Source organism: Maylandia zebra, linkage group LG8, assembly GCF_041146795.1.
Source record: "Maylandia zebra isolate NMK-2024a linkage group LG8, Mzebra_GT3a, whole genome shotgun sequence".
NCBI classification, from domain to species: Eukaryota; Metazoa; Chordata; class Actinopteri; order Cichliformes; family Cichlidae; genus Maylandia; species Maylandia zebra.
Genome location: NC_135174.1, coordinates 18,164,753 through 18,187,583, shown reverse-complemented (window position 1 = coordinate 18,187,583; position 22,831 = coordinate 18,164,753). Strand labels below are relative to the sequence as shown.

General features: G+C 39.3%; 1 protein-coding gene across 3 annotated transcripts in view; it reads left to right on the top strand.

Moving 5' to 3' along the window:
* The window catches only part of LOC101466398 (zinc finger protein 385B), a 131,530-nt gene that overhangs the window by 77,103 nt on the left and 31,596 nt on the right, over positions 1–22,831 (top strand). For 2 of the 3 annotated variants that reach the window (XM_004567465.3, XM_004567464.3), the window contains exon 2: positions 9,120–9,395. In XM_004567465.3, the coding sequence (XP_004567522.3) occupies positions 9,120–9,395 (276 nt within the window). Of the gene's footprint in view, positions 1–9,119; positions 9,396–19,664; positions 20,059–22,831 lie in introns of those variants that run through there. The other variant, XM_004567466.3, reaches the window with a different exon arrangement.

The window sequence follows — 22,831 nt, the reverse complement described above, 5'->3', positions numbered from 1 at the left end:
TGATAATAGATGTGTCTGTGGTTTGCAAGAATAAATAATTGACAGCCTCTCAATGTTGCATTATCCATGCTATTTAAGCATATGTTGCATGAACATTTCTACCAATTTATTTTAATACATTCAACAGGAAAATCCTGCTGCTTTCCAACGCTTTAGTGTTTGTGGTTGCATTTGTTTTTAATTCTTATTTATTTTATTATTACCTCTTGATTCAGTCCAGCTGATACCAATTCCAAACTGGATTCAGATTCATGAAAATCCCATTCCTACCTCCAGCTCTTGGAAAAATTTACTGTGTTGCTTTTTCATGTGCTTTTCTGCAGAATGTGGGTTTTTACCAATTTTTTTTTTTTTTGGCCTTTTCAGCACAAATTACAGCATAATTGACCTGCACTTTGTGTGGAAATGGTTCAAAGTCATATTCACACAGGATGAGCATGGTTGCCTAGCGACACAACTGTAATTGTAGTCCCTCTGTTATTCATTTACTTAATATTTATTCTGAGTGTCAGGACTGAAAAAATGTGTCTGATGGTAGAAGTAAGTTATGTGAAAGCTGTGTAGCTCTGGAGGCTTCACAGGGTACAGTACACACCCCTGAAAATGATTCTCTCATCAGATATATTGTATGTAGTGATTATTAGAAACATCATATTCCGCCACGGTCCAATTTTTCCATTGCAGGCCAAGTGCTTCGTCTGCTGACGTCTGCTTTTGATGTAATGGAACAGTGACAGGTGCTGCAGTGAGAGAAGGCATCTTGGCATCAGTGTTTGGTTTAATGCCATTTTTAAAGAGCATATGCATGCACCAAAACATCCCATTCACAGCTGCCTTGCGTAAAATAGCTAAAGGCCTTTGTCCACCTCTCAACACATCTCGGTTAGGTTGCTTATTCCAAGAAGTTTCCTTGATCGCAGACTAAAAAGAGTGCCCAGAAGTTCAGGAGGATTAGCTGCCTGGAGGGGTGTTGCATTTGTTCTGTCTTAATGTTTAAAGGCCAGTCTAAATAGGGGACTTAGTTCCCTGGAAGATATTCCTATGCCACCTTGTAGTTCTATGTGATTATTATAGATTTAGCTGTATATTGACAGATATGTGGAGGATACAGTCGAGGAATAAAAGCATATCACCACATAGCCTTTATAATGTAATAGATATACAGCATAATTGCAGGGAATTAAGTGCAGCTTTATAGAGAGAATAGCCACGCTATACAGTGACACACTGGGAAAACACGCTGTTATAACACACATGCTGATGATGAACTCTTTTAAAAAAATTAAACATTAGTCAAAATGAAAAATTGTTCTCTGCAAGCTAACTGAAAAGCCCTCATTTGTCAGAGCTCAGTAATAAACATGTTCACCCCTGGTGTGAAACAACGGCACATCATACAGACAGAGAGAGCAGCTTGAGGGAAACAGGCTTAACAGGTTGCCAGTTTTATAACAGTCTGTCAGCTCGGGATCCACCTGGCCGGAGTTTGTACAAATGCTGCTGTTAGCTTTTAGGCTCTGTGTAACACCCCACAAAGCCCCTTTAACCTTTCAGAAGCACTGATACTATACTATATTTTCCATAAAAAATAAGTCAAATATACTAAAATTGTGTCTTACGTATACTTTTAGCACTCTTTTGGATTTGTCACAAATAAGAGCTTCAAGCAGGGACTTGTAAAGAGCCATTTACATGTCAGGTTGAAATGAAATGATCCCTCGTTTATGTAGGCACCCATGTGGAGAACGTTACATTGCAGCTACAAGTGAGTCCCTTGATGGAGTAGTTTATGAACCTGACAGGTCATTTCCATGCAGCTGTCTCAGGCCATAAAACAAAGACACTAAGCATGAGTGTTAGACAAAGGGATGCAGGGGAACTATTTTTTATATGTGGTCTATTGATTGAGTGGTGACAGAAGTCATTAGGTGGAATTCTTTAACAACAGTCAGGCATGACAGCAATGTAGTATTTAATATTTGAGATTATGTTTTTTATCCTTTATTTAAATAAGTTAGCCAAGCAAAGTTGTTACGGGTGGCCACATCAAGTCAGGGTCAAACGAATAAAACATTCATCCATTAATATTCTTAACTGCTTACTCAGGATGCAGTTGTTGTGGTCAGAGGTTTATATACACCCATGTGTCACCCATTGTCCTGTTGAAACACCCAGCTGTGTTCAAGTTTTAACCATTTAGCTTTTGATTTTAGGTAAATGTGAAGAATGCATTGGTGGTCCTCCTCCTTCATTATTCCATCAGATTTGTGCAGTGTACCAGTGTCATTGGCAGCAAAACAGCCTCAGAGCATGATGGTACCACCACCATGATTGACAACTGGCACACTCTTCTCAGGTTTGAAAGCCTCAGCATTACTCATTCAAACATACCTCATCCCATTGTGGCAACAGCATCTCAATGTTTGTCTCGTCTGACCATAAAACCTTTATCCAAAAGGTATTTGGCTTGTCCATGTGGGCAGCTGCAAATTTCGGTTGAGCTTGAAGGTGTCGATTTTGGAGCAGAGGCTTTTTTTTTTTATTGGTCAGCGTCCTCTTGGTCCATGGCAAAGTATAACTCATTTTACTGTGAACAGTAATGCTGGTGTTCCTGCAGTTTCCAGTTTATGACCATCTTGAGCTTTGGTGGTTCCTAGATTGTTTCTGAACATCCTAACCACGTTCCTCTCATCTGAGGGTGACAGTTTGTGTCCTCTTTCATAACTTAGCAAAATGGTGCCACATCCACATAACTTGTACTTTCATAACATTATTTGAACAGATGTTTAGAAATTGCCCATTAAGCTTCTGGAATGACCTTGCCAAAGCCCTCACCTCAGCCCTTTTGAAATCTCTGGACTATTGGTCCTTGCCAGAAAACCAGCCGATTTAAATGAACTTGTGACAAGAACAGTCGTCTAATATTCAGCTATAATTGTGCCAGAAAGTTGATGGTGTCTACCAAGAAGGGACATGTAACCAATTATTAGTTTGGATGTATATATGTGAGCCTGTATATGTACGTTTGTGGATCTGAAAAAAATGAAGACGCAGATGGTGAAGCAGGTGATGAATGATAAATGGAAAAACAACTCTCAGTATTGAGAAAGCTAAAATGAGCTAAAAATCAGGAGAATACAGGCTAAGAGAAAATACAATAGCCTGGGTTACCAACAGTTACTTCATTTATTTCCCTCTTTCAGAGTATTGGTTAGAACACAAAAATGAAGGCCCTTTTTTTTTTTTTTTTTAACCTCAGGGACATTTGAGGTCCTAATAACTTCAAACTGCAGCTTGCAGCTATTTAGCATCAACTTAAGAGTATAAAATGGCTTTTATGATCAGCCATGACATTAAAACCACTGACAGGTGAGATGGATAATGTTGAACATCTCATTATAATGCAGTGTTCCCGCCAATGAGGATGGTGCTCCCTTCTATGCGTCAAAAAGTACTTGGGAGTTGTTCAGGGAACAAAGTGCACAAACCACTGACCTGACCTCCAAACTTCCCAGACTCCAACCTGACCAAGCAGCCATGAGATCTGACCCCACATTTCACAGAGACCACTGGAAACCCTCTGGACCTGCTGCCAATATCCTGGTGCCAGACACCACAGGACACCCCCAGAGGTCCTGTATCCACGCCCTGGCAGGTCCGATAGCCGTTTTATTATTTCGTTTTTAATGGTGTGGCTGATCGGTGTGTATTCTTGGCTTCTATTAAATCCTCATCCTGGAACAACAACCAAGCAAGCTGATGAGTGCTGGTATGTAAAGAGCTGTTGGGGGAGATAGTTTACACTGCTAAAAGGATAACAGATACTATGATCATAGATAAAAGGACTAAGTTTCGGGTGCTTAAACTCCTCTCAGGGTACAGTGATACTCTAAGATGATGCTATTGGCTCCCTGGGACTTATCAGTAGCTTCTAGAGTACTACCGGAAAGTCAGCCCCAAGTGTCCAAGTGCTTAAAAATATGTTAAGAAGCCTAATAAATATGGCTATTTATTGCTATGCCAGAATGGGAAAGAAATTTCTTTATGATTTCTATTTATAATGTTACGTTGACTTTTATCATCACACCTCCCACTCATTTAAATCTGTTCTTAAATCACAGGGTCTCAGCCATAGTGTGGATTTTTAAGTAAATGTCAACATAACTTAGTAATAGACATAATACATATAATCTATGTAGTGGATCCAAATGAACATCTACAGGACAGTGAACTTTGCATCCTTTTTACAGCTCCATCATGAAAGGGCAGGAAATCCAACACGTTTTATTTGGCTCAGAAGTTTTAATCTTTTAGCAGTAGTGGAGTTTTGCTAAATCACATCATAGCACATCATAAATGTCTTTTATTATTTTTAGAGTAAATATTATGGAAAGTGATGTGATGCAATGTTGTTTAGTGCTCTGACATTAATTAATGTTGTAATGTCATAGAAATGTATGCAACAATCGTATCCCTGTTGAAGGGACGCTATTCTGTTTTCTATGCTAAGACCAACTATTACAGTCTTTATTAATTCACTAATCAGATAAGAATTTGTAAAAGTAGTCTGCTGAGTTTGTAAACTTTCTATAAAATAGGTTTTAAATCAGTTGTCCCAATTGTTTGTTCTTTCATGAATCATAAAGGACTTAGAGTGAGTGAAAGGTGATTCAATTGTAGAATGAATCATTTATACGTGATGTTGTAATAATAGCTACCACATGTATCTAATCAGGCCCACAGGTGTAACAACTCTATGACAGAACCCGAGGCAGATATTTCGGGTTTACCATCTAAGATTCTGTCTTTGTCTCTCTGTAACACAGAGACAAGTGGAACAGATAATATCATATAACAATAATCAATACCAATATAATCATCCCAGCTTTTGACCAGAACTACAGACAATAACTGCAGTCAGAGGTTGGGGGAAGAGACATATTTATTTGACCTTATGCTATAAACACTCGTTTTCATCTTTAGCTAGCATAACTACCACAAGCCCAAAACAGATTAATCCTTGTTAAAGGAGCCCGCTAACCACAGGTGCTCACAGATTGACTGGATGAAACTGTATAAAAAACAAAACAAAAAACCCAACCACACTGTTGAATGAACAATTTACAGAATTCTTCATCTAACACTCATTTCCAACTGACCAGCTTCTAGATGTGTCACATACACATATATATGGCAGTAGTCATATTTACAGTATAGAAGCTGTAACAGTGTTTCAGTACTTTACAAAAACTTGCACATACTACTACTACGTCATCTTTCGTGCACTTGGCAAAGTCACTGTCCTTTCTCTCCTTGCTATGTTTGCTAAAATCTAATTTAAAATGCTCATTTACCGATACTCTCTGATAAACTGTTGCACTGTTGACCGTCAGAAAGTACAAGTAATGTATGGAAACATGCCTTTTTCAATCACAACTTTCCAAGAGGTGCCTTTTCTTGCACCAATTTTTGCACTTAACACTCAGTTCATAAGGAAAATAAAGCTGGACTTCTAGGATTTAATGTAACACATCAGACGTACATTCTGTATGAGGGGTCATCTGATGCTCTGGGATTTTGTCCCAACTGTCCCATTCCAAGTTACATCTTTGATGGGGCTTAACCACATCGCCAGAAATTAGTATTTTATGGTAAATAGCAGCTCAAAGTTTTTATGTTGGGTTGCCACTTTCAGCTGCAGGTGCCACAGCTTGTGCTGTGGAGCACTGGTCACTTCAGCCATTTGGTCCCCAGTAGAAGACTGGGCTGTTTGTAGCTGCCATCTCTGGTGCCAGACAGGCAGAGCAGCCCAAACTCAAGTGCCAGCAGGAACCAGCAGCTGCTGGCCGGCAGGCAACCTGTTCAAAGTTGTTTGTTTTAATGGGGCTGTTGGTGCTAAGTCCAGCTGACCACATCAAGTTGAGTAAGAGGAACTGCTAATGTAGTTCCAGGGTCCTGGAGGGTAAAAACACAGACTAGTGGCATCAGTGTACACTATTAGACATTAGCAAACATGAGCATCTGAGCCATGCTTGACTTGGAATAAATATGTGTCAGTACTTTAAACCAGCAGTTTGAATAGCATTCCCATTCAGCTTTTTGGTAAATGACCCTCTAGGGGACTGTAATTTATGAATCTTTTGTATGACCTTTTGTATATATTAGGAAGGAGTATGAAAAATGTTAGAGTTCACTTTAAATGTTGTTTGTTTTTAGACAACTCATTTATCATTACTGACACTAAGTGTACCATTGTAAATGTGCTGTGGTTAGCTCAGCAGCCTAAAGAAGTAGCAAAGTGACTTCTGGCGCTTGCGTTTTGCTTTTAATTCCTGTATTTGACAAAACAAAACCATTAAAGTGACTTAGCTGGTGCAGCCCTCCCCCGGACTGACCGCGTCAATTGTCGTCATGTCAGTACTGACTTTCAAGGTGAAACTAACATCTGAGCGCTTATCCAGCAGCACTCAGAACAGTAGAGACATATTGTACCTCAGACACGCAGAGAACAGCAACTATGTACCTGAGGTTAGGTGAAAGCAAACAAGTACTACATCATGACATTTTTAACGTGATGCATTTAGTGTTATAAACAAATAGACATTTAAAAAAGCTGAATAATTAAATAAAATCTATATGTAGAGTTTCCATTTTATAAATCACTTTTTGGGGGGAAGAGTCATTCTAGTGTCTCACTTTGCACAGTTCAATTTTAGTCCCCACCTAAATTTCTGGATCTAAAATTAAAGGACTGAAAGTGGGAAATTTAAATATTTGGCTGTGCCAATTATGCAGGGTGGGTTTTTTTAGTTTTTAGTTTTTTTTTCCCAGAACAAGCTTTTTTCTTTGTTTATCTTTATGTCCATTATTTGCATCTCTGTATTTTATGGCTTTTTAGCCCATCAAGCAGCAGCAGGAGGTCTGATTGGCCTGCTGCTTTTTGACAGGAGTCTGGTCCTGTCAGCACACTGGTGAATTATTATTCAAACTGCTCTAAAATGCTATGAAGGGGTTGTTCTCAGTCCCTCTGTTTTAATTTATGCACATACCTTTTTCAATTTGAAATGTCCTTCTCTCTTTTGCAGGCGAGTAAAGTAAAACCAGAGTAAAACACAATTACTGGACAATTCAGCAAAGCCAGGACTTATTTTGAAATACATAGTTTAACACTTAAAATATGAAACCAACAAGAATAAGAATAATCATTATCATGTTTTCTTTTGCATGAATTTTTTTGTTCTTTATTATTAAAAAATATTACCTCTGTATTGTTTATGCTATGATCTTTTTTTTCTTTTTCTTTTTTTGGAAGTAATCCAAGTGCTGTGGTTAGTTGAGCTCAAAGAAGTAGTAAACTGACTTCTGGTGCTTTTACTTTCCTTTTAATTCCTGTATTGGTAAATAAAATGCCCTTACAGTGAGTTAGCTGGTGCATCCTCTGATGACTCTTATTTTAATTACTCCTATTGTCGTCATATCAGTGCTGATTTTCAAGGTGAAAACAAGAGTCTGAGCACTTATCCAGCAGCACTCAGAGCAGAATAGTTCATCATTTTTACTAAAAAATAATCTTTGTTTAGTTTATATTCATATGTTATGCTCTCTTTTTTGGAATAACTTAAGTCCTTCACCAGATTTGCAGAGTTGGGAGGTATACACTTAACCTAATGCAAAGTGCTGCTGCTGTATAAACAAAAGCAAAACAATTGTTTGGCTACGTTATAGTCACTGTAAGTAGATACTGTATCATATAAGCAGACATTAAGAAGAAAGGAAGCATTTCTCTGATTAATTTCTCCATTACAACACCAGCAGACAAGAGCAGATAGATTTATTCTATAGTTTTTTATATATATATATATATATATATGTATGTATGTCCTTCATCAACCCTATGACGAATAGGGCTGTTTCCGATTACCATGTCAGTTAGGATGAAAATTTCCCTCAGAAGTCTAAATCAAGCTTCAGACTGACTTCAGAGGGTCAGAGTGTTTGGAACAGTTTTGCATAACAAACTGTGTAAAATATACATATAAATGCATATTTTGTTGTGAGGAGGGAGAAATAAAACACTTTAACAGCCTGGCCAGAAATCACACGGCATTCCTGTTCTACATGTTCCCTTTTTTAAAATCAGTCTGTACGTGCCGTTTAGCGATTGTAATGGCACTGAGTGTAACGCTTTCTATGTTTTAATCGTGTTTTGAGACACTTTATTCTAGTCACCGTCTTCACCAGTTACTCATGTGCCAGCCCGTTGTCACACTTTTATTCAAATAATTGCGGTGATGGGCTGCAGCTTTGAAGTCCGTGTTGCTGGTTGGAAACTGATGACTTCCACTCAACGCATTTCCATTCCACTTTCATGTTGTCAAGTTGAATTTTTAGTGGGGCAGCTACCATTTTTATTGCAAATGGTAGCTGCCTTGGGGGGTGGGGTAGATTCAGGCAAGGCAGCGGATAAAATGCCTGACATCACGAGGGCTTAATTGATGCCATTAACATATGAACAGAGGCAAAACAAAGAATTCACTCAGGCTTTGGGTGACATTTCCACATTCATAGCATGGCTTGTGTTTAGCTGCAGCTTGATTTATGCTGTCAGTCTGTCATAATCGCTAAGCCATTACAGGTATTAGGGCTGCGTGCTCTCACAAAGCAGCATGTCGCTTTGTGTTTCCCCTGGGAATCTGCTTTTATTATCTGATAAATAGAGAGATGTTGGAACAAGATACTTATCTACGGAGTGTTTTGAGTCCTTTAATGCGATGTCAAAGATTTTTAACACATGCATCTGTTCATATTGACAAATTGTACAAAGGATGTAGATAAGTCCAAGTGAAAAGTGTCCTTTGTAAGCTGGAAAAATCCCTTTGTGCATTTAAGAATCAACCAGTACAATAGCAATGCACATAAAATTGCATAAAACTGAAAAAGATCACTAGTCATCTCCTCTGATGAAGTCACGCTGCTCTGTTGCCCCCCTGTGGAGGCTTGTACAACATACACATAAAAAGAAAAATATTTAAGCATTTCACATTCAGACAATTGTTTCTAATTTATATAAGTCATTACCTCTTTTGATTAATTACCTCAAATCTTTATTCTATTGCCAGATATGAAGCGTCCAAAAACCAGTGACTGGATGGAGAGCAGCCCTCCTCCGAAGAGCCATGAGGGACAGGAGGAGGAAGAAGACGAAGAAGACGAAGAAGAGAGGAGGATGGGGGCTGGGCTCAAGGCCAAACGGGAGCGGCGACAGGGCAGCGGCAGTGCCACTGTGTGTCAGGTGTGCAACATACAGCTGAACTCCAGTGCCCAGGCACAGATCCACTACAGAGGGAAGACTCATCAGAGAAGACTCCGCCGACTGGCAAAAGCTGTCAGTGCAGGTAGGAAAGATTCAAGACTCGAAGAAAACACTGACATGTCCTTTTTGAGGCCATTACAGAATATCTAAATTTCACATTTGAAAAGCAAATATCTACCCAGCTCGGTATTTGAATGGTAAATTGTAAGGGCCCAGCCTTTTCAGTTTAAAAGTTAGCTCAGACTTTTATACATCAGCATTTCAGTGTTTAGCTTCAAAAATGGGCTCATGCAGCTCACACAGGTTGTAACAGAGATTCTAACTTTGTCATAGCAGGAAAGCCACAGGTTCGGCTAATGAAATGAATGATGACTTTATTACATTTAATGGTCCCAGCAAGCCATGCCAGTGGGACATCATGCAGAAAACCACAGCCCTGGAACTGGAGCACCTAAATAGGACAGAGCCATCAACAGTTTCAGTTACACTTGAGGTTGTTTTTTTTGTTTTTCAATGACAGGTTGAAATGTGCTTTATTTTTTTATTTATTTTTTTTAAAAAGGGTAATTTCACAATTGTGAGAAAGTGACTGAAAATTTTGATTAAAGAGGATAATAATGGATTGCATTTATATAGCGCTTTTCGAGAACCTCAAAGCGCTGTACAATTCCACTATTCATTCACTCTCACATTCACACACTGGTGGAGGCAAGCTGCAGTTGTAGCCACAGCTGCCCTGGGGCAGACTGACAGAAGCAAGGCTGCCATATCGCACCATCGGCCCCTCTGGCCAACACCAGTAGGTGAAGTCTCTTGCCCAAGGACACAACGACCGAGGCTGTCCAAGCTGGGGCTCGAACCGGCAACCTTCCGATTGCAGGACGAACTGCCAACTCTTGAGCCACGCTCGCCCTTAGCGCCCTTAGGATTAGCATGTAGACGCTGCAAAACTATGAAAAACTGAGTGAAAATCTCATATCTTCCACCTGCACGACAAACTCTTTTAAATTTATTACACTTTGATCACCAACTGTTAAACAAAAACAGTAAAGAAAATCATTTTTTAATCCATTTTTACTGCAAGGCTGTTGTATTTCCAGTGATTATTTTCTTTCAATCAGATCTCCCAGTGTAGTGCGTCTGGCTAACAGAAAAGAAGACACGGCTTAGTTTGTGAGTCTTATGCATTGTTTTTCTTTGACAAGTATCTGCTAACACGATACTGTTGCATCTCCTGGCATAATAAGTTTGATATAGTTTTCTTTCTTTTGCAGTTCATTGCTAATTATGAGGTTTTGAGCTACTCTGATGTTCAGCATCTTTTCCATAAAAGTTGCTCTGTTTGGTGCTTTGTGGTTAATGTTCACATCTGCAAACCATGAGCTGCTTTGCATTGAGAAATATATTTATTATTCCAGTGGAGCTCCCCACCATTTCCAAGTATTTTCTCCACACCTGTTTTGATGAAGGGCCATTAATCACCTTCACTCACCAACACCTGTGTCACTCTGCTGCGCTGACCAGCTTGATCAATCAGTACTCAGCCTCTAATGAACAACTGGCCAATAAAATGACGCTTTTATATGTTGATTTATGAGACTCGTTCTGGCTGGTGGCATGTCACACACATTTAACTGTACCAGTCTAATACAGAATATTAAATTTAAAAAAATTATATCCATTGTTCCATCAGAACGGTATTGACTTTTTCTATATCAGATAATAGCCTCTGCAGGTCATCATTCATACTTAAGAGTGTGTGACTGATCCAGTGCAAAAGGTGATTATGAAACATTTCTTGGCCTCTTCTATTTTCTGTAGTTTCTTTTTCTTTACTTTCCAGTGTCCAGAAACAAACTATTATTTCCTGATTCACTCAGGAATCAGTTAAACCTCCAACTTGGTTGCTTAACAGCCTCTGACGTGACTTGTATGATAAGGACTTGGGACAAGTGCCTTTCCTCAGTGTTTGTCTTCTGCTCCCAGAGTTGAACAACACTGTGTAATATTAGCTTAAAAACTGAGTGCACTAATCATTATTGTCAACAAATGACTGGTTCAGAACACACAGGCTGCACATAAGGACAATAAACAATGAAATGTTGTGACTTTAGGTATATCTTTTTGAGGGACAACTGCAGCAAGAACATAAACTAAGGTTAGCCAGCTTGCTGCTAAGCTAGGTATCAAGCATCTTATCTAGCAATTTTCATTACTAGCAAAGTCAGTTTTATTAAAGGCCCCAGTCTCACAGACCTAGAGACTGGTTAGTGATCATCCGTAAAAGTGTTTATTCCAGGACTGGCCTGCAAATCATTTTTGGAAGTTGCTGGGTGATATTGGTCACAAAAAAGGTGCTAAGCTAAAAACCTTGCAGTTGTTTGCTATGTTTTCTGATGGAAAGAAACACTTGCAAACAACTCACAAGGTGGCAGTGAAAGTGTGAAGAGTACGATGCAAACCAGCAACAGAGACTGCCAACTTTCAAAGTAAAAGTTGCAACTTTGAAAAAGTTGGGCATGTTGGTTACAATGGGAAGGCACAACTTTTACTGTGAAGACAAATATTCCAGTTTATGTGACACTTTTTCCAGACAACCAGAGGTTGCCAGGATATCGCCAGTCATAGTATGCATTTGTGACTGAGGCCTAAAAAAGCCCAACTGGCCAAGCAGCTATCAGGGGGAAATGGACTTAATGTCAGCAGGGCGTTCAGTTATCGTTGATTTTTTTTTTTTTTTGGATTCAGATTTGATTCTGAGCTCTCTTTCTTCTGACTAATGTTGCCTAATGTTCACCGTCCTGCTAACACTGAAGAACTGCAACTCAATTCATTCATTCAACATCATCTTACTTGCTACGGTTTAACTACACAACGTGTATCTGGTGAAGTGGTTGCTTTGTTGGATTATCAAACAGGGATGTCTGTCTGGCCAAAACTTATGAAGGATTCAAATTTGGCCCAGTGGATAGTTTTGCACAGTGTAGAATTTTTGGGATTTGCAGATTAAAGATACATTTAACTTTGATATTGTTTACTATGACAGATGATGAATGCTGAGTCATTATTGGTAAATGTTTTGTGCTTTTCCTGTAAAGATAAATCAACTATTTTAAAACGTGAACAAGAGGCTTGTTTGTGGTGCACTATTAGATGTGGTTTGTCGTTTTGTCACAACCATCTCATCCACTAATTGATGGATAAGATGAGAGTCACTCATCAGTCCCTCCGGGTAGAGGCCCTCTCGATTTTTCACAAGGGGCACAGGCTGATTTCACACCTGCCATGTTTGAACGACTTAAATGAACCCCACAGCATCTGACGTCATTTTGTTTGAGCTGCTGTGAATTGAGCAGTAAACAGCGAACAGTTTCTCCACCTAAAATTATTTATGAAACTGTTTATTTAGGACAAATCTGCAGGATCTTTTAATGTTTTAAGTTGAACTTAAACCATTAAAAGATCCTGCAGATTAAAATATATAGCAATTAATGTCTTCCATTGCCAATTTTCCCCTCAGATAATTGATATTGTATGGTCAATAAAATGTCTGAAAACAATTAAAAAATGCAATCTGTATTCAAAAGGCATCGTCTCCAACTGCTTTGCAATGTCCAGTGAACCAAGTTATATTTAATGTATCCTCAGAAGACAAGGAAAAGCAAAAATGTTTGTATTTAAAATGCTACAAGCAAAATATATGAACAATAACGAACACAAAAAATCCATCATAAGAATAGTTGATATTCTGTGGATGAAACAACTGATCATTGGAGTTTTACTACAAAATAAATGTGGCACATGCACATACCTTAAAAATAATAGCAAAAAAGAATAGTGAAAAATTAGTGAAGCAATAAAAATTCAACCCCATAAAGGGATTTGTATGATCTCTCTCACACACCTGTGTCAGGAAGCCATTCTCTCTGTTGCCTTTCCTGCAGAAAAGAGGAGAAAAAGAGGACGGTCTGAGTCAATTAAGGTGACTGTTACTATAATTCGGTCTGCACTGCAATGAAACCAACCTAATAATACCCGTTCCCTTCTCGCAGCTGAACTGTCTTTGCCTTTATTTAGCTTCATGAAGCGATTTGCTCAAATGAAAAGAGATTTTAATCGGGTGTTTCTCACTGGGGGCCGTTTGAAAAGGGAACAGAGCAAAGCACTTTCCACTTGCTACACTGAACTACAGGACAACGGTGGACTCGTTTCAATTCAAGGTTATCGTTTTAGGATTTCCGATATAACGTGTGTGCTGGTGAGATATAAGTCCCTTCAGACAAGCTCATTATGTTAATCTGACAGCAATTTACATGTCGGCCTCAAGCAAAAATATGCACAATGGTCAGTTTGAGGTGTTGTGACAGTCTTACCAGGTCAGGTTAAATGTGAAGGAAGAGAAAACTGTGGGCATCTTGTGCTATTAGTTATTACTTCTTATGCATCATATCTGTTAAATACACCAGCAAAACTGAGGAAAGGTGCTGCAGAGCATTGATCTTGTTATATCAGATCTGTCTGTCCCCCCACCACGATGTTGCCATAAAGGACCAAGGGCGTTCAGTTTCTGTTTGCATATTTTCAAGCCAGCTGTGGGGACGAATCAGCAAAGGTTCCCCAAAACACTTTAAATGCAGCATGTGAATCCTGACTTTACAGGGATTGTGCACTGTTGGATATTTAAAGAAAAAAAACCATGCAGCATAGACAGAACATCCTGAAATTGAATAGAAAATTGATTTGTACATTTAAGATGTGGAAGGAAGCATTTCTGCTACAAAGGTTTGTCTGTGTTTAGAGGTGCTCTTTAAAATTTCGACATGAATTATTCTGCTTTATTGCTTTCACACACAGCTCACAGAGTTTGGTGCTTGATCACTTTGGTTGTTCAAAAAGTTTCTCTCATTTTCTCCCCACTGTCATTTTTTGTCATTTTATCTTTGTTGAGAAAAACAAGAATAAAAGAATTCAAACTATGTTCAGTTTATCTGCCTCATGTTTATAGTTGCAGATGGAGGCAGGAATGGTCAGGTACAGACCAAAACAACCACAACGAGACCCTTTGACTTTGTTTATGATGACAACTTGATTTAACCCTGATCTGAATCAACTATGTGGTGTTTCTGGAATATTGTAGCGTACCAAACTATAGCCACTAGCAGCTGTTAGGAGTAAACGCTCCATCTTATCCACTAGACTGGAGCACAGCACCTTCTTCTTGTATTTACTTTTGTTGTCCCACCTCCGAGACATGATTTACAATGATGCATTTTGGTTCTGCTGTTTGGAGTTTTCTCTGTTAAAAGAAACCAAACCACAGGAAGAAGCTACAAGTTTACAATATCAACAACTGATTTGGGCTGGATTAAATTAACTCTAGTCCTGAAAACAAACCCAAAAGACACCCTAAGTCAGAAATCTAAAAGAAAAACACATAAAAAATGTATGTGCACTGGCTCATATATTACCTGTATATAAATGTCACTTCTGTGTGTAAGCTAAATTGCACCTTTTGCTAAAAAGTTACTGTTTCAAACTGTACATGGATTTCTAGTCTAATTTATTAAAAATCTTTTCAAGTATATGTGTTTAAAGCAAAGACAAATGATTTTCAGAGTTTTTCAGAGACGTGACCTCCAACATTTCCTGCACCGTTTATAACAATTTAGCCAGTGAAAGGAAAGATGAAGCTTTTTGTCTTCCATGAGCAAAATTTCCCCTCACTAATGGAAAATCTCTAATTTTCTCAGACGGGGCTCCACTGGGGATTGACTTGGCTTAATGCTTTTCTGAAGGTTGAATTATTCCTGTTATTGTATACCAACATATGTTAGAGACACCATCACAATAAATACAGGGAGTATCGTCTATATTTACTACACACAGTCTGCTGAAACAAGCTTTATCACCTGCAGTTTTTCACGGTTTGACCTCATTTCTTACAAAAGAGGCTGCTGAGCAAATGCAGCCATTTTTTTCAGATGTCACTTGATCTGTCGTAAGCTACTATTCGCCACGCCGTGAAAGCCTGGACAGGCAGCAGGGGAGGGGGGCATTTTGGCTTGGTTTTTGACTCGGTGTCTGGCAGATGAAGCATCACAACCCTCAGGGACTGATAGTGTTAGAGGAGACACCTGTTTTACAGTATTCCCAATAGCTTTGAGGTTCCAAACCCGAATAAAACAAGTGAGTAGTTTCCTGTTTGATATTCTAGATGGTAGTAGATTGGTGTGTTTGCGAATGCATGAGTCATTTTTCTGCATGTGTTGAATAGTCAGTGAATATATCTGAATAAATGAAATTCAATATAAGGCATGCTGAATTTGTGTTATTTGAACAACTGTCACTATTTCAGATAGCTTGGATTGATAAATAAGTATAAGCTAGTAATTAAATGGTATTATAGAAATTACAACCTGTGTATGTGGTGAGCTTTGCTGTTTTGTAAACCTTTTGTTTCTCTCCCCTGCTTCCCCCCAAACCCTTTCCAAGTCTATGATTTCCATAAGTAACGTGGCATGTCAGTCACACACACTGAGACCATAAATAGAGGCATACACAGCCAATGTTCAGTAGGTCCATGGCGAGCTGAAAGCATAATGCGCGTAGCCGACATACGATCATTGTGCTCGAGGCCGTCTCCCTGCACTTTCATTTGAATGCTGCAGCCTGAAATCAAGTGTAAAACTGTCAGGATTTGTCAGTGTTGTGCTTCCACGCCACACTTATTTGAGTGGACAAGGAGCCAGCAAGGAGCACACGGGGCAGACACAAGCTCTGTGTGTGTGGTTGTAATACTCATGTTGTGGGGACATAGATCTGTTCACACACTGACATTGTGATGACCCAGAGACAAAAAGCAGGACATCGTAATGTTTTCATTAACCCGAAGACTGAAGATTTGATTCAAGGCTAGATATAGTTTTGGGTAGACAGGTAGTGGTTATGGTCAGGTTTAGAGTAAGTCTATAGGACATGAATGCAAGCCACTGAGGTGATGGAAGTGTGTGTGTGTGTGTGTGTGTGTGTGTGTGTGTGTGTGTTAACACTTGTGTAACACTGGAGGCCACAGTTTCAGGCTAGAGACTGTGAGAATAATCGTGTTTATCTGAAGTGATTGTGGTGACTGCTGAATGAATAACAATGCAGTGTGTACAAGCCATTGTGTTGCTTCTGCAAACATTCAGTAGAGTCAGATTTTCACTGAAACGACGCCCCTCTGTCCAACTTAAATCACTCAGTGGCCAAACTTAAGGCTAATGCATACTCTCTAAAGAGGGATTAATATTTAAAATCACAGTAAAACATCCCAGCAACATGGATAGTTCTTACAGCCTATTGAAAGCTGTTATAGGTACCTAGAGTGGGATGGAATTTGCAGTGCCATATTCAAAGGTGCTGTTACAAGTATTATTTCATTTATTGCTGCAGAGGTACTATATAGGTTGGTGTAGTAAAAGTTGCAATATTATTAAGAGATGTAATGAAAGAAAAGGCACTTGAGGACAAGTTCAAGTAGAGACAGGACGTATTATGCAGACATAAACAGACTTTAGAAGTGTGAAATAGAATAGGAGATAAAAATAAGCTCAGCTAGACGAAAGGCAGATTTAACCGAAGAACGAAAACTACTATTCACCAGTGTCGACAGTGGTAACGCCAAGATTGGGCTGTGGCTGATACAGCGCAACTCAAAAGAACCATTTGAGGTAAATATCGCATAGAAAGCATATAAAGTGCTTCATTCAAGCTATAAGAATCGCAGCGGAGCATGACAGAGCAGCGCTGGATTCAGCTCTGCTCTACAGTGTGTCAATAGAGTAATCATCAGAAGATTAGGCAGGAAAATTAGCCAGCTATTCGTTGAGCAATAATCTATCCCACCTGCTCATTAAAATAAACACTGAATCTCAAATAGTTTAAATCAGCGCTGAGTGGAGAAAGAGCTGCACCATCAATATGCTAAGTGAGCATCTCGACTTCTCAAGCAGAGTTTTAAGTCGTTTTGGAAAACTGGGGTGTTTTTTGTAATGGATCAAAATATGCAAATGAATTATACCTTTGCATAATTATATTGAAATACAGTACATTTGCATGGCTACAATTTATTATCCCTCATATCGTCATTTACCCCGTCTCAATTTTCTGAAGAAATTTGCATTAACTCATGCTTAATTTTTTTCTGTCTTTCAAATTAATAACTTTATTTGTAAAGCAGTTAAACATGGCTTTGCTCAGTTCGCCAGGGTGTTCGCTGCAATAGTATTTGTTATGGTAAGTCAAACGAAGTAGCATGTGGTGGCTAATGTTAGCAAATGTTGATGTGTCGATTTTAGATGAGATTCGATTTTTAGATTTGGCTGCGGAGCTGTTTGTGTAGTGTTGTGAAGCAGCGTCCTGTCACACACACACACACACAAGTGCAGGGATGTCAACTCATACAGCCTACCTTTATCTTAAGTGTGACCAACCAATAAAACTCCCCTTTCTGTCAGTGTAAAAAAAATAACTTTACATTTACTCCATGAGATATTTTAATGTAAGAAAAGAAGTGTCACGGCTGCCGAGGCGAGCCGTGTGGATTTAGAAGGAGGACCCAAGATGCAGGCAGTGGATGAGATACCGGTGGTTTTATTTACAGAGGTGTAGTGGCAAACAAACAGTGGGGCATAACAAACAACTAAAGACACCTAAACTGGGAGAACTAAAAATAACAGACCTGGGAGCATATGACAACGGATGATGAATAGCAGAGAGCCGCAGACGAGGAACAGGACACCGTGGACCACAGGGTCACAGACTGACACGGAGGAACACAGACGAACCGGCAACAGGCAGGAGAACACACAGGGCTTAAATACACACACCAGTAATCAGGGGATGCGAGACAGGAGGGCAACACAGCTGGGAGGAATCTGGGCTGACGGGACAGGGGAAACGTAAACTGATCACACTCACATACGACACGGACCTTCACAATAAAACAGGAAACTCAGATACATGGAACCAGACAAGACATTGAACTAAACAGACAGATTCACAAACAGATGGGGAGACACCATAGACAGACAGATACAGACGCAGACTCAGAGGCAGATCGAAAATAACACAGAACTTAAACAATCATCATCTAGAAAATGATAACAAACTAAAAGCGCTGGGTCACCGACCCAGGACCATGACAAGAAGTGTCATTTCAGCAGGACGTCACAGTTTTTGTACATTATAAAAACAAAATGCTGTTGTAGTAAATTAAAGAAACCCGTCAGCATGACTCTTTGGGCTCAAGTTGTAAGAAATAAATGTGTAAAATTACAGAAAAAGCTCTGGCTTGTGGTTATTATAAAACCGAACATTTTTGTTAATTCACAGAAACCTCCCTTTTTTCTTTTGCTCTGAAATTAATGTAAAAATTTGTAAATACTGTAAACTCTAATAAATTTAGATCTATTCAACAGTGAAAATAAAACGACAGCAACTTTTCTGTCATCACTTAATTACATTGGTTTAGTATGAGTGGCTATGGGGGAGGTCTGTATCATTAGGAAAAGCTGCAAACTTGTTCAAATGCAGTTGAAAGTCCAAAGTATATGCTGTCCTTCATATTTTTCAAAGGAGTCCAGTGGCCCAGATTGGTGTTTTTGCTGGGTCAATTTTGGTCCTCAGGCCTTATGTTTGACAACCCTGCTCTAGCGCAACATTATAGTATCAGATGCAGTAGATACATGTGTAAAAGCTGATTAAGAACACTTAAAAAAAAAAAAAAAAGTAGAAAATTGTAACACAAGGTGGTTTGAATGCTTCTGAAGCATGTTTGAGCTGAGCTCGGCTGTTTAATTATGATTGTGATCATATCAGTCATGCCTTAGTAGCGGTGAAAAAATAATGAGTTTGTGCTGCGTGAACTCTGTGTTTAATTGAATCCTCTCCACGTACAACCTCTTGGAAATGTAAAGCTAGAGTGAAGGACTAATTTACTCTGATAAACCGGACTGCACTCTGCACATAAACACTGTATCATCTGGATATGGATGCACATTTTTAAAATATTTTACCCACAATGGTAACTTACGAACAACATAGCAGGGCTGCATTTTAAGCAGACTGAAAAGGACCAATGATAACTGACGCCTATTGTTGTCAAGTAATGCCAGGAAGGAAACTGCCTTTGAGTGCCCTTAAGGGAGCATGCAGGTGTGAACCTTGAATAGAAAACGCTGCTGAGAAGAAGAAGAAGAAGCAAGGAAAGGGGGGAGATGTGGGAAGTTCATGTTGTTAACAGCCAGTCCTCTCCCAGCTCCCCCATCTCTCTCTCTCCCCTCTTTCGCTCTCCCTTACATACTCATACTGGTAAAAGAATACACACTTGCTCTTCAGACACTCTCAGCCTCCTTTCTTTCTCCTCCGCTCCTCAATCTGCCTCGCTTCTGTCTCTCCTTTCGTCTCATAAAGGGCAGCGCGATCAGCAGAGCATGACACTTTTAATTGAAGCACACATGTGCCGTGCTTTCGCTGCGGCACTTTGGATCATAGCCAAGACGTGTCACTGACTGCGAAAGGATCGTCACAATCAAAGTGGAGAGAAGAAAGATACAGTAAAGAGACGGAGAAAATTATCTGCGACTTTGTTGGGGTTTTTTTGGACAACTTCTGTGATGGGAGATCAGCCAGCAGGAGAAGCCTGAATCAAGAGCAGAAGAAAGTGGCAAACAGAGGAAGCTTAAAACACGTGGAGATGCTGTTAGGTAAGGCTGTTACTTTTAAGATTCGTGCCAATACTCCTAATTTGTGGGAAAGTAACTGAGGACTTATCTTTTTTCTTTTGTGCCTCCATTTGCCTAAATGCATGCGAGCGCTCTGCTGTCAATGTGTGTTTTACAACAATGACTTCACATCACAGCTCAAGGGCAGGCTCGGTCTCCTGCCTACCATCTGCCCTCATTCAGTTCCTCTGCATCCAAAATGAGTCCCCGGCCTGTTTGTTTTCATAATTGACCCCTTTTGATGGAGCCAAGTGTGGAGTTCAGACCAATACAAACCTGCCGTTCCCAGATGTGTCAAGTCATTTTAAAGCCACACAAGAACATTGCTGATATCACGGTGCAGATTGCTGGCAATTATGTCTTTGCGTCCCCAGGGAAATATGCCCAGATTAGCTTGCATAATTGGAGCCTGTTAAAGATAAAGGCAGTGTGGGGATTTTTAGTCATTTGTGTTTGGGGTTTTTGTTTTTTGTTTAGATAAGGCATCAAATTTATTGCATTTAAAGTATTTGAATTCAGGATCTGTTTGGTGTGATGTTAAAGTCCATCTGATTTACCATCTGATTTTTAAGTAGGCAGAGGAACTTACCTTCTCACGTTTTACTTGACCTGTTAATAAATGTGTTTATTTTTTTTAATCTACCTTAGAGCTTATTATTTCAGTTAAAACCAAATTGATTTGCAAGTCTGTCTGCGACACGAGGCTCACTCATTTGTGGGTTTCCCCGCAGCACAGAATGCCAACACAGTCCTTCACAAACTGTTTATTTTAACGCACACACTTGCAACACATTCACAGAGCTGCCGCTTTACAAGCCCAGCTCTGCACAAGCTTTCTTAGCAGTTCCCTTTCTCCATGCCGAATTCTCCCTTTGCCGTGTTGTGCACTCCTGTTACTGTCCCCCCACACCCCAGCATTCTGCTAAAATAAAGAGAGAGGAAGTGATTAACCCATGCACAATAGGTGCACCATTCACCCCAATTGACAATACCTTCTGAGCCATCAGCTCCACCTCTTCCATCTGTACCCCTTACTACTTTTCTCTTGGTTATTTCTGGGCAGTTTGAGGTAGTTTACACTATTTTCTCACAAGTAACATAACTCATTTCCTGCCTTTTGTGTTTATAATAGCTTTCTTATCAGGATGAGACATAATTCTTTAGCCAATAGAATTACCAGGAAGGCTACGTTTAAAATTATGTGTATCCACGTATTTTGGAATTTCTGCAGCTTATGGATACACACAACTCCGTGGATGAAAATGCAGAGCATGTCTATGTGGTTGCTTTAGGCTCTTTCGCCTTTAAACAGCAGATTAAGGGGATCAAAGGGAAACAGCTGAAGAGACGATAACTATGAGAGTTTTGCCTGGTGGCCATACTGCATCTGTTCTTGCCTCTCCACCACTTGTCAAAAGCTCAGATTTGAGCTTGCAGTGACATCCTGTATGTGTAAATCTGATCTCTGTGCACCATTACATCAGTCTGATACAAAATCCTAGAATAAATTTTTTGAATTTTTCTCAGCTTTCAATTTTATGATTATTACTTTTCTCTGAGAGTAGTAGAATATATATAGAATATAAAATAATCATTTTATCATTGCAACAAGAACTTGTGTAATAAATATACAAATGCAATGAGTAAAATTTTTTAACTTTTTACCTTTTAAATAAAGAGGATTCTACTGATACATCCAGCAAGCTTCACCCTGACCATCGTTATGATTTTAGAGGATCCAACATCCGACTGATACAATCTCATGTTTAAAACCTTCATGGAAAAAATAACATAGTGTGAGCTCAATAGCTAATATGTACAATTCAATATTTGGTTATTTAGTGCGCATCATATCATAAATGCTAAACTGAACAATATTTTCACACATTAAGATTTTATTGATTTCCCTTAGGCAGGATTGACATACTCTATATGGACAGACGTACTGGGCCACTTACAGATTACAACTGCAGGAACTGTTGAGCCATGGAAGTCCAGGCACACAATTTTTGTGCTGATGTAAATACCAGAGTGGGTTTCCTGTGGTTTCTAAACAATAGTTTAGTCATAATACCACTTAGAGTTGATTGTGGAATATCTAAGAGGGAAGAAATGTCATGATCTCACTTGTTGCAGCTGTGGCATCTATTACAATACCGCACTCAACTTCAGTGAGATCTTTACAGAAGTGTTTACAAAGGCAGATTTCATGGCTAGCTTCTTTATTTTATACAACTGTGGTAATGTGGCTGAAAACACCTGAATTAAATGGGTAAGTTATGACCTATATCGTCTACTTATGGTATCACCCTGCAACAATCCAGTGCAATAGCACTGGTCCTTGTGTCATACCATATAATGCAGTTGTTCACATACTTCTTATAGTAGAAAACATAAGACAATCAACTAATGAGCTACTCAGGTCATGCAATAAAAAGGCTGATAAATCTTTGGTAGAATTAGGGGTGCACATTGCACATACCAGTTTATATTATTGCACTGCCAGAAAGTAGTCCTGTGACAGTGAAACTATTGTATTATTAGGTTTGTCCCCTACATAAAGTGTTGGAACACAATAATCAAAGTGAGAAAAGAGTCCCTGTGGTGTTTAGTCTGCACCTGAGAGCAATGACTGTTTTGCTGCATGTGCTGAAAAGTTTCTTGAGCATCTTCCCATTAGACTCACCTCCACCAGCTCCCAAAACAGAACTTGGGATCCTAATCAGTTTAAGTCTGGGGTTTGCTGCCTTTACCC